At 38.8% G+C, this 18,383-nt stretch overlaps 1 protein-coding gene across 2 annotated transcripts in view; it reads left to right on the top strand.

Moving 5' to 3' along the window:
* Positions 1-6,731: 6,731 nt before the first annotated feature.
* The window catches only part of pdss2 (prenyl (decaprenyl) diphosphate synthase, subunit 2), a 34,432-nt gene continuing 22,780 nt past the window's right edge, over positions 6,732-18,383 (top strand). For both annotated transcript variants that reach the window (XM_028438906.1, XM_028438905.1), the window contains exons 1-2: positions 6,732-7,199; positions 15,447-15,581. In XM_028438906.1, the coding sequence (XP_028294707.1) occupies positions 6,952-7,199; positions 15,447-15,581 (383 nt within the window). In that variant the 5' untranslated portion in view covers positions 6,732-6,951. The remainder of the gene's footprint in view (positions 7,200-15,446; positions 15,582-18,383) is intronic.

The raw sequence follows: 18,383 nt of genomic DNA, 5'->3' as shown, positions 1-18,383 counted from the left end.
CTGCTTTTTCTGCAGCAACAGAGTTGTTTTTGGTCCAAATTATGGATTTTAATTCTTCATATTTTTAAAGAATCATTCCTCAATTGTGACGTAAATTGCTCTACAGTTTCTATATGTTTGTGATTGGTCTGATGCTGTAATCTCCACCCCTGCCCTCTTGATAAAAGGGATGAATTTACACAGACAGACTTGCATCATTTATGTCATGGGGCCCCAGCAGTGCAGCCAAATAGCCAATCGTGTACAGTTGCCATGGCAAATTTATAAATATATGGCAAATCAATGTTGCAGTATTAGGGTCTTGGGGCACTGATGTTTTCGCCCCTAGGTATGGCCCATTTCTGCCAGTTAAAAAATAACATGAAGGTATCTCATATTAGTTTTTTTTAGCTGGCAGAAATGGGCTACCTATGGAAGCCCAGCTTGTGTGGCGTGGTCAGTCAGTGGGACAATGGCTATGAGGAGCAACATTGTCCACTTTGGAACGTTATCAATTGTGCTGTTCACACAGTGTGTGAGCACAAGGCTGTCTTTTAAAACCGTGTGGAACAGAGCTGAATTTGAGGACCTGGCAGCTACTTTATGTGAGACTACTTGATGATGAAGCTTTCTTTTTTTCCCTGGCCCTCTTTCACAAAATAATGACACATAACATGTGGTCATGTGGTATAACCAGGTGCAAATCATTCAGAGATTAATTGCCAGTATATACATCTGTACAGTATTACCCAAATGTTAATTATTTTTTAATAGATTATATATATAGCCGTTAATGTTTATCTTTCTTCTTATTAAAACAATGAATTTATCTGTAATGCTTGGATTAATTTGAAATGCTCAAATAGTGACTTCTTTTAATACAGTCTTTGGCTCATATGTCTTATATAATGCCCATTTTTAGTAATAACATTTGAAATGTATGCATTGTTTCTGTATTATCAGGGAAAAACAGAGAACATTGGCATTTGAGGTAAGCACTTGCAGCTGCCACCTGGTGCCTCAACTTATCACCCCACTGGCTATTTGAAATAGTGATACCGACTGAAATATATATTGTCACTTTTTGATTCGTTGAAGCGCACACTGATCTTATTTTACCTGAGGAAGAGTACCAGAGCAGTGAAAGCCCATAGTTAAAACCAAAACTAAAAAATGATGAGCCTCTTGAGCACTGCTTAAAGAGCTTTGTAAAACACTTGTTTCATGTCACTTGCCATGTCGAAAATGTGAGGTGTAATGATAACTTGCAAGGGCAAGGATGATTCCTAGCAGCTATATGAGCAGTACACACCACAAAATAATCAAATTATTTGTGCAAAAGTACCTTTTTTCTTTATTTCCCTCATCCACCTTACTTTTTTTTTGTTTTTCTGCCCTAGAGGGATGTGTCCTTTCCTGAGACATTGCAGACTTCTTCAGCAATAGCGATGCCCAGTAGTCAGTATAAACTGGGGCTTTTTTTCATCACATGCCACGCATGCAGACTACCATTGTAGCTTGGGCCAGATTGGACAATTTTGGAAAGCTATTCCCTGGTATAATGTAATATAATAAACATAATAAAATAAAATGATGTATTATTTTTTTCAAAAGAAAAATTTAAATATCAGAGGTGGGACGATATACAAAGTTCATGGGAAAGGATGATATACAATATTGAGCTCACGATAACTATATGAGACGATATTTTTGGAAAAGAAAAAAAAACTGCCATGCTTGTATTTGACTAACTGTGGGCAAAGCATACTTACATACCGGTACTTACTCTTGATAAAACCTTTTCAGCTCAAGTGAATATGAAATAACATAAATAAGACCATGATGCTGGGTCAGGGGTCCGGTGAATGTTACAGCACTGCTACCGCATGCTAACCAGCAACATAAAACAGCTCCTTTAATCTTTTCCTCCACTCACAGCTCTGCGATTCAGTATCACATCCCTCTCTGGCACTAAACTGCAATCCATAACAAGCTAAAAGCAACTATTAGATCTGTTTAAATGCTGCCTCTACATTCCTAGAGGAGGGAATAATAGAAATGTGTAGTTTTATGAAGCTAAAAGGGACTGCAGTGCAACAGTGGTTTGTAAGGCCAGAGTGTTAACTGTCCTTGACAGACTTTTCCTTCATGTCCAGCACGAAGCAGAGAAGGAGAATTCAATGAAAGCATTGTTAAACCACTGTTGCTGCAAAGGCATCATCACATTGTTATATTGTGTTACACAAGTTCAAACCAAAGTAACCTGTTTTTCAATGTTCTGACTAGATTACAGTAACAAATTTGTGATTTTTCTCCATACTGTTGGACATTCAAATCATTGCTTCTTTTCATAAATGTACATTTAAATTTGTGGTTTTGATCTGCATTAACCAGCAGAGAAATAAACGACAGATATATTTTTTTTCAAAAGTGTACAGGTAATGAATCTCCTCGACTACGTTTGACCTGTGGGAACCACATTTAAATGGAACTTTAAACATTTTCTAAAAGTTTTAGGTATTAGTCAACTTTAACTTTAGGTATTAGTCAACTTTAACTTTTTTAAAAAAACAAAAAAAACAGGTTTGCACAGCTTTGAATAGCATGTGATTGCTATCTTATTGTGTTTGGTGGTAGGATGGGTAAATGAGGTGGCCCAAAAAGTCAATCAACCCATCCATTCATCCATCCATCCATTTTCTTCCGCTTTATCCAGGGCCGGGTCGCGGAGGCAGCAGTCTCAGCAGAGATGCTAGACCTCCCGATCCACACACACCTCCTCCAGCCATTCTGTGGGGACCCTGGGGCGATAGGCTCCTGCTGCGATCATACAGGGAACGAACAGCCCTTAGCAAAGGGCCCCGGACCCCATACTCCCGGAGCACCCCCCACAGGGCACCACAAGGGACATGGTCGAATGCCTACTCCAGATCCAGCACATGTGGACTGGTTGGGCAAACTCCCATGAACCCTCGAGTACCCGATGAAGGGTATAGAGCTGGTCCAGTGTGCCGCGACCGGGACGAAAACTGCATTGTTCCTCCTGAATCAGTGGTTCGACTATCGGCCAGATCCTCTTCTCCAGTACCCTGGAGTAGACCTTGCTGGGGAGGCTGAGGAGTGTCATACCTCTGTAGTTGGAGCACACCCTCCAATCCCCCTTCTTAAAGGGAGGGACTACCACCCCGGTCTGCCAATCCAGAGGCACTGTCCCCAACTGCCACGCGATGTTGCAGAGACGTGTCAACCAAGACAGTCCTACAACATCCAGAGACTTAAGGTACTCAGGACGAATCTCATCCACCCCCGGACACCCGCCCCCGAAGAGCTTTCCAACCACCTCGGTGACTTCAGCCCGGGTGATGGGCGAGTCAGCCTCTGAGTCCCCAGCCTCTACTTCCTCATCGGAAAACGTGGCAGTGGGATTGAGGAGACCCTCGAAGTACTCCTTCCAACGCCTGACAACATCCCCAGTTGAGGTCAGCAGCTCCCCCCTGCACTGTAAACAGTGTTGGTGAAGCACTGCTTCCCCCTCCTGAGGCGCTGGACGGTTTGCCAGAATCTCTTCGAGGCCGACCGATTGTGTTCCTCCATGGCTTCACCGAACTCCTCTCAGACCCGAGTTTTTGCCTCTGTGACCGCGTAGGCTACAGCACGCTTGGCTTGCAGCACGCTTGGCCTGCCGGTACCTCTCAGCTGCTTCCGGAGTCCTACCAGCCAACAAGGCCAAGGCCAGGTAGGCCTCCTTCTTCAGCTCGACGGCATTCCTTACTTCCGTGTGCCACCACCGGGTTCGGGGATTGCCGCCGCAACAGGCACCAGAGACTTTACGGCCACAGCTGCGAATGGCCGCATCGACAATGGAGGAAGAGAGCATGGTCCACTCAGACTCCATGTCTCCCACCTCCCTCGGGATCTGGGAGAAGCTCATCCGGTGGTGGGATTGAAAGACCCCACTGACAGAGGGATCCACCAGATGTTCCCAACAGACTCTCACAACACGTTTGGGCCTGCCAGGTTTGACAGGCTTCCTCCCCTGCCAGCAGAGCCAGCTCACCTCCAGGTGGTGATCGGTTGACAACAAGGGCATGGAACTTTTTCCAGAACCTGGAAGCAAATGATGGTCTAAAACTACATCCCTGAGAAATCCGTGAAGATGGGCCACATGCTGAAGAAGAAGTTTGTGGTTTTCTTGGCAGAGGAGAGTTTAGGCAGCAGAATGAAATGGGACATTTTAGGAAAACGATCAACCACAGTCAGATCAACCACTGTCTTCCTCCCCCGTCGGAGGGTGGAAGACAGGTGATGAAGTCCAGGGCGATATGTGACCAGGGATGCCGAAGCACCAATAGTGGTCGTAGGAGACCCGCTGGTCGTTAGTGAGTGTTTATTCTGGCCACAGATAGAAAAAGCGTTAACGTATTTTCCCACCTTGTGTTTTCTGACATAAGACAAAGCTGGAAATGGAGTTACATCAGTAATTATTTCTTGTGCAAAATAAGAAAATTACTTCAACTTCTGTTATATACACCATGTCATATTTATTAGTTTTCAGTTATTACCTACTTACCTAGATCCAAGAATTTTGTGTCATGGCTACTGTATATGATGAAAAAAATCAAACCTTTTGGAAATCGATAAATTCAGTAAATAAATCTTGTTATTAATTAACCTCATCTCTTAGAGTTTGTTGACTGCCTTTTACCCTTGTTGGTTTACAGGCACTCCTCCAAAAATGGCGGTGTCGACGTATGACGTCGATGGATTCATCAAGGAGGCAAAGCCTTTTATTTCATTTGTAAATTTTATCAGCGGAATGGCCGATGTACGATAACTAATTTTAAAGCCAATATTGGCTTATACCAATAATGTACTGATATTGTGCAATTAGCATCACTACATAGTATAATAATAAATATAAAGCACTCAGAGAGCACAGACCTCCTCTATGCCATTTATATATATATATATATTATATAATGTTTATCTAAATGTTAAGATACAGTAGGTCAAAATATATGTGTGCTCCCCATTTTCTTAAAAAAGTGGGGTGAAGAGGAACCATACTGTATATATGAAGTCCACTTCAAAATTCTAAATGACATTTATCCATCAAATTATTTTATTAATAAAAGATTTAAACTGGTAATATGGAAATCTCTATATAATTTCCCTTTTTTATAATCATATAAACATTGATTTCTGGTCATTTAAAAATATTTAATTTGTTATCTTCCTTAAACATAAAAAACACCAATTTTTGATTTTTTTTTTATTATAATAACAAAACATTATATACACAAATGCAGATTTGCTAAATGCCACCTGCCATGGTCTGCTTTAAAATGTTCTTGATAGACTCCGAGATAAAATTGAAAATGTCAATGCAAGAAAATTGATTAAGTTAAATTTATAAAACATACACCTTGTACAATGTTGTTATTTTCTTTTCTTTTATATTTTCCTTTTGTGTGCTTTTCCCTCATGTCGTTTTGGTTGTTGAATTGTATTTGGTGGTGTACTGTATTTGTTAATAAACTGTATATAAACCCTATATTTATTCTATTTTATTATGTTTCATTGTTTTGTTTTGCACAACTCAAATGTTGCTATTTTAAATATTTATTATTTTGTGTCTGCATTGTTCTATGTCACACTTGCTTTGGCAATAAGCCTTTTCACACTCTCGTTCAGTTATTGTGCTTGAGTTCAGTGGTCCAGAGAGATAAACTCGCCTTGGCTGACAATGAGTCTGACAGAGATTTAGATTATTTTTCCCGTTGATTCCTTGTAAGATTTTTTGCAGAAACGTGGAGTTAGCTGCTAAAGCTAATGCTGCACACAAACTGAAAATTCAGGTTTTTCCTGACTTTTTAAACTATGACCAATACTCTAAACAGTGCAGTTTCACTTATCGGCCTGTCCATCTTGTGTACTTCCTTTAAATTTGTGAATTGAATTAAAAATAATTAAATAATTAAATTTACCTTTTCAAAGTGAGAACTCATACTGTCCTTTTCACACTCGGAAATCTCGCTTGTCCCATCAATGATAATGATACATTTTATTTATAAGCTCTTTTTAAAAAAAACTGAAAGACACTTTACAGTTGTTAAAACAATTACACAAGTCAAAAAAAGAAACTAACAATAATAAAGGTAAATACAGAAAAAATTTCATTTCGCCCGGATCGGCCGAAAGTGCCTACCGAGCAATTTTTAGGTCTATTTAGGTCTAAATGTTTCTTTAACATCAACAGAATGATCAAGCTTGTTTACGTTCTTATTCTTCTTCTTTTAGTTTTCTGGCGGTTGCATCCATATCTTGAGGGAAGCATATCGCCACCTACTGTATCAGAGTGCTATCAGGGGCCCTATACCAACATTATTTCACTAGTAAAAAAAAAAAAAGTTCTTTATATTCCATTATATAGTCCAGTGTCCTTAAGATATTAATCACTGCTCCGTGTGAGCCACTAACACTCATTGTTCCTAATATATCCTCCATTTTTTCCTTCTCTTTCTGATCTTTTCCATTAGCTTTTGTCTCTCTTTCTAATACTTCTTACAAGATAGTAATATATTTACATTTTCAGTAACTTTGCATTCTTCACATATATCTGGTTGATGTTTACCTATTAATCCCAGTGTTTGCTTGTCGTGCATGCGCAGTTCCATATTTATGTGCCAATAAAGCTGTTTTGAATTGAATTGAGAGGGCGCGGTCAAAGCGCGTGATGACGAAAGACGGAAGTTGTTACGTGTGTAAAGATGGCGGCTCCCTGTGTCAGGTTGTGGGTTGTGAAACAGTACCGGTGCTTATTACAGTGACATTCTTTAGACAGAAAAGGACTTTTAAAAGTTTGTCCCCGGTAATAATTTGGGCGACCTCATTGTTGCTAGTGTGATGATGTAAGAGCTCGTTGGACAGGTTACAGTAGTGAAGGAGTCCATCCGGTCAGTGGGAGAGGACATGTTCACAGCTACATGCTCCCGGCTGTCCGGGCCGGGGGTCCGCAGCAGAGGACGATTGGCTGTGAGTCTGTTTCTCGGTTCAGGCTCCTCTAGCTGGAGTAAAGTAGTGTCTGACGCAGAGAAGATCGTAGGTTATCCGACGTCCTTCATGAGCCTGCGGTGCCTGCTGAGCGACGAGCTCAGTAACGTGGCCATGTACGTGAGGAAGCTGGTGGGCTCTCCTCACCCTCTGCTCAGCACAGCCAGGTACACACACACACAGACACTAGGCATTGTCACACGGCTGTTGGGTTTTGCTGTTGGTTTCAAGCACTTGCTTCGAGTTGGTCACCCTGTTGAAGAAAGGTGATATTAATCTTCAAATGCAACCTCTCAACTCAGTTATTTTTGAAGCTGTATGAGTGTGAATGCAAAAACAAACTACGGCTGTGCGATATAGACCAAAATTCATATCTCAATATTTTTTCTCAAAATGGCCATATATGGTATAAATCTGGATAATTTTAATTCAAATTAAGTCTGACCAATAAGTCAGATGAATATTACCACTCAGCCACATTTATTAACAAACAGATGCACAAGTTGTGCCACTTTTGTTTTTTTCTACTGTAAGGGACAGCATGTGTGAGTGAGTCCTGTAGTTTGACTTGTTTAGGGGAAGGTCTGGGTTAGGATGCACTAAAAAACCATCCAACTGTGCTTTTCATGCCTTTCAGAGAAATAGCAAAAGCAGCGACTTCTCACACAAGTATTTTGATTCAAAATGATATATATATGTATAGTAATTTTTTGCATCGCCAAAATAGAAAACTTGATATATATATATATTGAGTCTCGATATATCGTCTATCTCTAATGTGTATATGGTAATTTGTAGCCTTCTTGATTTACTAGGTAATTAGTGAATTAATCATATGAAAGGCTACTCAATTACTGAAACACATAGGAACATTATAACTACCCATTCAGTTATATTTATTGTTGTTAAATATGATTTCCTGTATTTTCATTGATTGCGCATTCAGCTTTTTTGTATACGCTTATAATATCATTCTATTAAAAATACCCTAATTTTTATATAAGGGTGGGCATTCATTTCTCTAGTCTGAAAGCTATGAGTGTATCTCTGTGTGTAGAATAATCTACACCAGTGGATCCCAAACTTTTCAGTCTCGTACCCCTTCAGACATTTAATTAGAAGCCATGTACCCCTACTTCTGCACACTTCAAAACATAATGTATGTAATGTCATATACAATGTAGCCCTACAGTGACATTTGTCTCTGAATTGTACCTATCCTTTTGAGGAATAATATATAATAAAAATATTTATAATAATAATCTGTAATCACACAATAAACCATCTTATTCAGAAATATCACGTTTGCTTCATTTAATTATTTAGCCTACTGGCATTTTCGGTGATAAACAATTACCTTTTTGGAAAAAGAAATCTACCAAACATTTGTTGATTGAACATATACCAGTAATACAACATATTCATCACCCTGAAACTGTGAAATTCAACGGCTACAACTTTATTGAGAAGGGTGAGGTTGGGAGGATGCACAAAACTGCTGCATCTCACTCCTTCCTGCTGTCCATGGCCATCCTCGTAGTTCAGCCACATGTACTGCTGCTGGCATCTTTGTACGCCATACACATTGAATATTACGTGTTGCTGACAATCTAGAGTATGTGTCAAACTTGAGGCCTGGGAGCCAAATCCGTCCCTTTAGAGCTATGATTCAAAATGGGTGGGGGTCGGGACCCAAAAGTGGGTCGCAGACAGCTGATCAAAAATAAATTAATGCTTAAAGCAGAACTAAGCAACTTGCGCTTAGCACTCTCCCTAATGGTCCCTTTTGGTTATGTCACTGACGTAAAAACTCTGCACCCCCCGTCGCCTGCCTCACCCCACAGCTACATGCAACCGGTAGCAACCGGTCACTGAAAAATGCAAAAATACACCAGTGACATTAAGGGTGCTTTTACACTTATTGTCCCATGTGAACAGTATGAGGAAGAGAGACAAGTAAAATAAATGAATGATGTGGGAGTAATATGGAAGGGAGTGGAAGTGTGTGTGATGTTTGTTTGTGGGGTTAGGGTTATTGTTATTGACCAATTACTTATTTTTCACCATAATTTGCAAATAAATGTATTAAAAATCCTACAATATGATTTTCTGGATTTTTTTTCCTCATTTTGTCTCTCATAGGTGAGGTATATCTATGATGAAAATTACAGACCTTTTTAAGTGGGAGATTTTGCACAATTGGTGGCTGACAAAATACTCCCCCCCCCCCCCCCCCCCCCCACCCCCGTATTATGAAAAATCTACTTTTTCAGTTTTTTTTGGTCACACATGAGGTAACTTGAGTGTCCACCAGCACACAAAATGTAGAATAAAACCATCCAGTAGTTTTTGTGGTCCGTGTGAGTCTTATAACACAGAGAGAATTTCTGTTTCAAATTTTCTAGATTTGTGACATCACAAGTAAAATTGGGAATGTGTTGCCATATCAGATGGACAATTTCCAGCCCAATCACATCTGGGAACCCGCCCATTCAAATAAAAACAGCCCAAACACGAACCGCGAATCTGGCAACACTGTGTTTGTGACACAATGTGACACAGCGGTCGGACAAAATAGTGGACTATCACCTTGAATGGACTATTCCTGTAATTCTACATGAGATGATGACAATGAAGCAAAGTAGCAGCTCTGGTAAGTGTTTGAAGCAGCTGAAACACTGCCTTTGCTGTTGAAGCTACTGTTGCTGCACAGCGCACACACTTCATGAAACAGCGTTTTTCTGACTCACAATCACCATAGCCGCTTAAATATCCATGTGTTTTACTGTAATGTAGAGTTTTTTTTTTTTTGGCTGAAAACAATAACAAAGAGTATCTGGATAACAAAAGAAAGTCACTAGTGATCAATTGTTGTGTGGAGTCAGCATCTACAAACACACCCGCTCAAACAGCCCAGTTTTAGAATTGGTCAGTAAGTGACTTTTCAGAGGGCTAAAACTCGAAGCGGGTTAGGGAAAAAAAACCTAAAATAATATTAGGGCTAGGCGGTATGCCGGTTCATATCGAATACCGGTATATATTTTCGTTATATAAATTCTCAAGATACCGCTGTACCGGTGTATTTGATTTATTTATTTATTTTTTTAATTTTTTTAGCAATAATCATTTTTTTTCAGAAAATATTAGTTTTTAACTCCTGTGAGGAAACAAAATAGATACTAATAAAAAAACTAAAATGTATGTAAAAAAAAAATAAAAAAATAAAGTAAGATGCAATTGAAAGGTAGATAAATGTTGTAGTGACATGGATTATTCTGACTGCTCCTTTTTAATTATTTATACGTCATATAAAGATGTATGAGAACAGCATTATTGTCACCCAGATTACCCTCAGGGATCAATGGTTTACTGAATCTGAGCAGGTTTATTGTTTGAGTTTTGATCAACCTAATTAGAAGCAAATGGACGCAAGGATACATCAGTTATTTCACCACTAGGGGCCAGAATATTTTACAGTATCATAAGTTATATCATTAACCTACAATGATTCAGACTACAATCCTTGGCATCAGTGGTCTCGTCCACAACAACATGCAACTTTTCCCACGAATCTTCTGTAGCAACAAACACTCTATGCGGGTGTAGCTGATTAAAGCTGATCATGTTGGCGTAGCTACGCTTGATGAGAAACAGACACAGCAAAGTTAAGCAGGCACTAATCGGCTCTGGTTTTAGGAGTCAATGATGATTTGCTTAGTTTTTTGGCAGTTCAGACGGTGTGTGGTGGTTTAGACGGTCCCCGGAAACATTTCCCCATAAAAAAACGTTCCTTGCCTCACGGTGACAACGTTTCATGCCGATTCTGTTAATTTCCGAGTTCACCCGTTTTCTTTGGTCGATTCCGTCCACGATTCCGGTATTGTGGATTTTATAGTGCCCTACATTAAATAGTATGAAGATTGAGTATGCAAGAAATACCCGGATGTATACTACATGAGGACTTTTTTTTAAGTGTCCACGGTGGGCACACCAGTCATACTCAACCGATGCATTGCGAGTGGAATGTAAAATCGTCCGGGCTTCAAGCAAAAAATCAAACATCCCCTTTTCAAACAAAAGCATCTCTTCGATTTGTTTTTTAACTCTCCAGACTTGTCTTAAAGACATTACATCCTGGATGAGCTGTAACTTTATCCTTTTTAACCAGGATAAAACTGAAGTTATTTTATTTGGTCCAAAGAGAATTTATCAGAGCAAATAGTGTCTCTGGATGGCATTACTGTCACCCAGCACCATAGTAAAAAACTTAGATAAGGGTATTGTTAGTATTATTCAGTAATTTTAATTCGATTTGGTGCCCAAAATGATTTTAAAAAATGAATGCAACCACAACAGGCTAAATGTATGGTTAGTGAGACAGTTTGAATCTGTTTTGAAGCTGAATCAGGTTTTAAATATTTGGTCACGTCCTTAAAACAGTTGCCTGAGCTTCCTTTGTTTTATCAAAGGAAATCAGGAACATGATCGGCAAGAAAAAAAAGAATGAAAAGTCCTCCAACACTGTCCCGCCTCACAGACGGGTGTGTTGGAAACAGGAGCCCAAGGGTGTAATAACCTATACACCTAAATCTGATATGATGATCCATTTGGGTGTTGTAGCAGCAGTATGGCGGGGTTTACAGACCTCTGACAGTCTGACTCCTCACTGTCAGCTTGGCTTGGCTGGTTCGTATTTCCAACTAAGTCTCAGCCTTAGACGCACGCAAGATATAAATATCCACAATAGCAGACAGCCCGACCCTCACTGGGTTGGTCTTTTGGTGTTTCCTTTCCTTTCATTCTAAAAAAACTGCAACACAGCTGACTTTGCTCAAAGTGTGGAGTTTGAGCGAGGGGACTGCAGCCAGCGGAGGAAACTTTATCGAGTTAGAGGACAGTTCTTGAGAGTTTTGATCGAGTTACCTTAAACTTAGGCTTTAAATCTGTTGTTATATTCATGTTGATAAAAAAAAAAATGAAAAAAACTACACCTACTTGGAAAATAAACATGTGTTTTATTTGCATGAGTTGTATTAGAGCTGGGTGATATTTCGAGATTCACGATATATGGAGTTTTCTATTTTGGTGATATAGGAAATTACAATATAGCCTATATCGATATATATATTGCTTGTTTTAGGAGTTACTGCTTTTTATACTCATCAGAACAGCATTAAAAGCATAGTTGGATGGAATGCTTAGTGTGTTCCAACTCAGACCTTCCCTTAAACAAGCCACACTACAGAACTCACTCACACGTGCTGTCCCTTAGAGGAGAAAAAGCCAAAAGTGGCACATATTGTGCAGCTGTTTGTAATAAATGGGCCTGTGTGGCATTTTATCATATAAAGCCATTTTGAGAAAAAATATCGAGATATGATTGTTGGTCCATAGCACATAGCCCTAAGATGTATTGGCATGCACGGCGATAAAATGTTTTATTAAACCTTGGTTGCTGCCTCATCTCAATGGTGAGGATGCCGGAAGCTTGTTATCCGTTTTTTCTTTCGTCTGCGTTAACTCCTCCTACACCGATTGTCCAATTTTGACAAAAAATGCTATCATTAAATTTAGAAAGTTCCCGAGATTTATGCTAACGCTTTTATAATTTGTAACTTTTAAACTTATTCCATTTTTTCTTTCCCATGCATTTCTATTGGAAATTTGAAGCCCTTCATCCCCAGCCATTCTTCAACCTTTAACACCTACTACCTTCAACCCATTTAAAACTTTCTTTAACCTTTTCAATCCTTTTCAACTTTTTTTTAATGCTTTTTAACCTTTTTCAACTATTTCAACCTATTTCAGCCTTTTTATCCAATTTCAATGCTAGGTTAGTACTAATGCTCGGTTAGTGCTAACACTAGGCTAATGCTTGGTTAGTACTAATTAAAGATTAAAGATTAAATCGGGGGTTGGCGATGTAATGTTATTACATACATGGAATTTGTCCTCTGCATTTAACCCATCCCTGAGGAGCAGTGGGCAGCCATTTTTGCGGCACCTGGGGAGCAGTTCAGGATTAAGGGACTTGCTCAACATCCCACAGTGATGGACCAGGTGAACCGGCTTGAACCGGCAACCCTCCGATTTCAAGCCCAGCGTCCTCAACCACTAGGCCACCACTCCCAAATGCTCGGTTAGGGCTAACACTAGGCTATTGCTTGGTTAGTACTAATGCTCGGTTAGTGCTAACACTAGGCTAATACTTGGTTAGTGCTAATGCTCGGTTAGTGCTAACACTAGGCTAATACTTGGTTAGTGCTAATGCTCGGTTAGTGCTAACACTAGGCTAATACTTGGTTAGTGCTAATGCTAAGTTAATGCTATTGTTAGACTATTCTAATGCAAACCAGTGCTAATGCTTACCAATGTTAAGGTTAATTCTAGCTAATGCTAATACTGATGTTAATACAAATGTATGCTAATGCTAAGCTAATGCAGTGCGATGCAAGCCAGCACCTGCATCCTCACTTGCATTTTCTTCAGGAAATGCAAATATTTTAGTTATTTTTAATTTTTAAATTGCATTGCCTCTGAAACTTATGCACCCTATATATATATATATATATATATATATATATATATATATATATATATATATACATACATACATACAGGTATCGTACTGTTTATCGCATAGACGACTCATCTACCACCTCACTTCTTTTGTGGAATTTGAAGGGACACAGAGGAAATGATATACGTCAAATGAAAAGACACTGTATGGGTTTTCAGGGTCTTTTGAACCAACAGAATATTGTAGCAGATTTTTTTTATTTTGGAAGCATGAGCTAACATACATATAATATTGTAAATTTATCATTATCTATTACAGTATTTAATACAGACCACGAGCTGATGCTGCACATAAATTCTGTGGTGGAGAAAAGCGCTCACATATAGACCATGTTCACTCCGCCATTCACTTTGTCTTTGAAGGCAGAGGATCGATGTCGCGCGACGTGGGGATATACATTTGCATCAGTTCCTGCGATGGTTTTCCAAATTCCTGCACCGTTGCAGAGCAGGAGGCGTGGTGACCTGCTCACAACCCTTTAAAATGACAGCAGCTCATTCCTCTCTCCCTCTTCCTGTTCTACATCATCTTTTTGCCCCCACCTCTTACAGAACAGTGGTTGTGATTGATTGATGTGTGCTGGTGTGGATAGTGACATAAATATTAATCATCTGCCACCTCAGGCCACTGGCTCGTATTTGGACTTCCCAAGAGGAGGGAAGCTTCTCCATCATTTGTGCTCCAGTCTCTTTCTTTTAAGCGGAGGCAGTACGCTTGTGCTCGTTAGCGCACAGCCACTAGGTTTTTTTTTTTGTGTGACCATAAATAAAAAGCAACTGCTATGAATAAAGATAGCCACACATTGTGTCAACCGTGTCATAAATTCCTGGAGACGTGCTGGGTCGTGTTCTGTGTGATAATTTTGGGGTTTTTTTAGCAGAAAAATTAGCAAGAATGTAGAACATGGTTAATCATTGGAGTATTATTTCTGTTTCTGTTTGGCCTGTGCCCTAAAACTCGTTATTGTCCTTCTCTTATATTCACTCGGCCTATATGTCCCTCCCCCCACCTCACAGTGCATGGGTGGGTCAGAGGGTGGTGGTGGAGATGCTGGTGTCTGGGCATGGAGCGATGGGTGGGCGTGGTTGCCTGTCTACCTTGGAGCTCCTAACGAGAGTGTGATTCATGGCACAAGGGGCTCCAATAGGGACGGGATTAGAGGTGCTCTGTCTAACCGGTCCCTGGAGGTTGGAAAAAGATATTTAATCTGCCCACCATGCAGGCAGTTATTGCTCTGTGTGTGTGTGTGTTGGCATGTGTGTATTGGCTAAAGGGGCAGGAGTTTTTATTTAGAGCCAAAGATAAAAACTTTTCTGAAGCAAAAATTTATCAAATTTCATATTGCTTATCAGCTTATAATAATGCTCAATATATATTCAATACATTTTAACAGGCCTTTAAAATTCAGCTTTATAATTGTGCGCTAAACTTTGCAGCACATCTTGAATATTATTATTTTTTTTTAATTTTAAAGACGGCGTCCTCACGGTCATGAAATTTCTGTTAACTGAAAGTTATGGAATTTGAAAAAACGATTTTCCAATTTAGCTGTTCGGGATATATAGCCTGTTTTATTTTAATGTTTAGAATCCAACCTTTGCTTTTACTATGGGACGTTAAGCAAGTCCCTTAACCCTAACACATTGTGTAGTACATCGCTTTTACTAAATGTGTCTGCAAATTGAAATTGTTATCTTATAATCTTATAATTAAACATGGTAGCACTTAGTTAGTAGTTGTTAAATGTTACATTCAATAGCTGATTCATTGTTATTTAGAAAAAAAAAATTTGTTTGTGGGAACTTATTTTAACACTGATGGTTTTTCTTTTCAGAGGATTTGTCTACGACAGCAAGAACAACTTGCAGATGCGGGGATTGATTGTCCTGCTACTTTCAAAGGCAGCTGGGCCGAGCCAGGCTGCATCTGATCTCCTTCCTCAGGACATGGTGAGCGGCATCTACCCCAGGTGGGTCTGAGTTTTAAACTATTGAAGAACTGGATAAAATCTTTGTTTGAGTGATTAAAAAGGTCAACATCACATTGGAAAAAACAGAAAAACTCACTGTCAATTAAAATTACTGGTTAATGTGCAAATGTAAGGGGGTAGACAAGGAGTGATGAGAATGATAATAATTATTATTAATGTTGCATCAATTTGCCTGAAGTGCCATCAAAGATAGAGTTTATAATGCCTTAGATCACTTTAAATAGTTATTGATACCTTGTCATTCAGGGTTTGAACTCTTGGTTAGCCTTTTACTGGTTTCGCAGCAGGATTCACGGCTGGTTTCACAACTCGTTCCGAGCCAGCACATTTCAACTGGTTCTGGCTTGTGAGAGGCCTGGCGGGCCTGGTCCTTGGTCAGCACATGCAGGCTTTGTTCTTGTGTTGGTTTACAGCTCGGCTCAGCAGCAGTGGGAACCATAGGTCTTCTGCTCTGGAGCGCATAAGTTTAGTTAAAGTCTAATCTAACAAAATACGTTGACAAAGAAAATGTAAAAGTACATTGCGATGGGGTGACTCAGTGACCATCACCTATCAAATCCAAATATTTGAATTCTGCACCTGGTCTTATAATGGTAATGACATACTGAATCTGGGTTTAAGCGATTACCATTGTTTGAGGTTTTTGCGGCAGCCAGTCAGATTGCTTTGGGTGATTTGTGGGGTTGTGGTTTGTTTGTGGGTGTGTTCTACGATTGGATGAAAAAAACTTCTTTGGAAAGAAATTTGAATATAACTCAGCACACAGTTATATTATTACCTTCAAAGCAAGATGAGAGCAGAGATCATAGTTTTCTGGTCAGTTTAACACTAAACATGATATGTTGCTGCAAGCTTACTGTGGAACAATCATTAGGAACACTTAAACTGTAACTTTACTGTATCTAACCATATTCTAAGAATGTCCTGGTTTCCTGTGAATAAAAGAGGTAATGACACAGCGTAGGAAAAAATACATACAGTAAATTATTTTTTGTTTTAAAATGATCAACGGACATTGTGAAACTAAACAAATGAAAGACAATAATCAAATGAATCAAATCATAGCCGACCAATCAGATTAAATGTAATGCAGCACGCCAAAACAGCATTTAATGGAGGTTATTTGAAGTTCCAATTGTGGTAGATTTGGTCTCTTCCTTTTTAAGTTAATACATGAGATGTTTACTGTATGCAACGGAACCGTGGCAAGATTTATTACCAAAAATAAACGTGGGAGGTGAAAGTAACTGGTAACTTTTACTTTGAGTACTATTGAGTATTATTGAGCTATTTTTTACTTGAGTACAATTTCAATCAAGTAACAGTACTTCTACTTGAGTAGGATAGTACTCTTTACACCTCTGCATCTCTGACATGAAATGGAGTGATATGTCAGTATCAAACCAGCATAAAATTGTAAAAAAAACAAAGCTAAAAATGACTCAACATGTTTCACTGCAAAGGAAAACTGTTTACCTTCTCAGGCTTTAAGGCCTACTGGTATATGTAACAATCTACAAATCGAAATTAGAATTAACTTGAAGGTGTCTAAACATCTGTACATGAAACAAAAGCCTGTTACCCAGTCCAGTCATATATGGAAATATCAAACCGGCATATAAAAGAATAAATTAAGCAGCACTATTCAACCAAGTTTTGCAGGTTTTGGGCAAGAAAGACAAGCTCGTTCACCATTTAAGTATGTAAAGCTGTCCTGGTATATGTAACAATACTCAAGTATCCCACTACTAAAAATATTTTCAGATGGTAAAATATTAAAATGCTTCTATGCACAGCTACTGTTGACAGGCGAAAGCCGTTCCTCTGCCGACATTCCCCAGAATCATACCTGTCAAGTTTTGAATTTGAAAATAAGGGAAATTTTCTGGCGCCCACTACGAGCCGGCCCACCCACCCAACCAAGCTCCACTATCCCTTATATTTTAAGATAGGTGTACAAGAAATCTAAATACAATTATGTGATTAGAATCTAATAGGTCGACTTTTATTAACATTGAAATGCTGTGAACATTCCTATTAGGGCTGGGCAATATGGACCAAAACTCATATCTCAATATATTTTCTCAAAATAGTGATATATATGATATAAATCTAGATAACTTTATCAAGTAAAGTCTGATCAGAAAAACAATTCTGGGTTAAATTTGCTGATGCAAAATGCTGCACAGGAACATTTATTAACAAACAGATGCACAATATGTGCACTCATTAATCCATCTAACTGAGCTTTACATGTTGTTCTGAGAAGTAAAAGCAGTCACTCTTAAAACTAGTATTTTGATACATAATAAGCTATAATATATATATATATATGAAATATTATAGTTTTTTATATCACCAAAATAGAAAACTCGATACATCTTGAATCTCTATATCGGCCAGCCCTAATTCCTAAATTACAGCCTAAATTAAAAACATAAATGTGTATATGAAGCACATGTGTTTATTTAATATACTTACAGTTTATATACAAGTCAACACGTTGCATATTTACTGTTAATTTCACATTGCTTGTCTTTAAGTTAGACATTAACATTTTTTATTCATTACATATGTTCTTATAATTTTTCACACTCACTCATGTGGTTCTTTGGTATTCACTAATGACTTATTAGACACATTTAGATTTTACATTCTTTAACACTTTTTTAAAGCAGTGTATATTTGTGGAGCTTGTGATTGGCTGATTTTTCATGGTGACTTACGTGGTTCCTTCCGCTGTGGTAGACGTTATATCAGTTATTAATCTAACAGAACGTG

Source organism: Gouania willdenowi, chromosome 22 (genome assembly GCF_900634775.1).
Source record: "Gouania willdenowi chromosome 22, fGouWil2.1, whole genome shotgun sequence".
Classification (NCBI taxonomy): domain Eukaryota; kingdom Metazoa; phylum Chordata; class Actinopteri; order Blenniiformes; family Gobiesocidae; genus Gouania; species Gouania willdenowi.
Note: the sequence above shows the minus strand (reverse complement) of the source record. Positions and strands in the feature narration are given on the sequence as shown.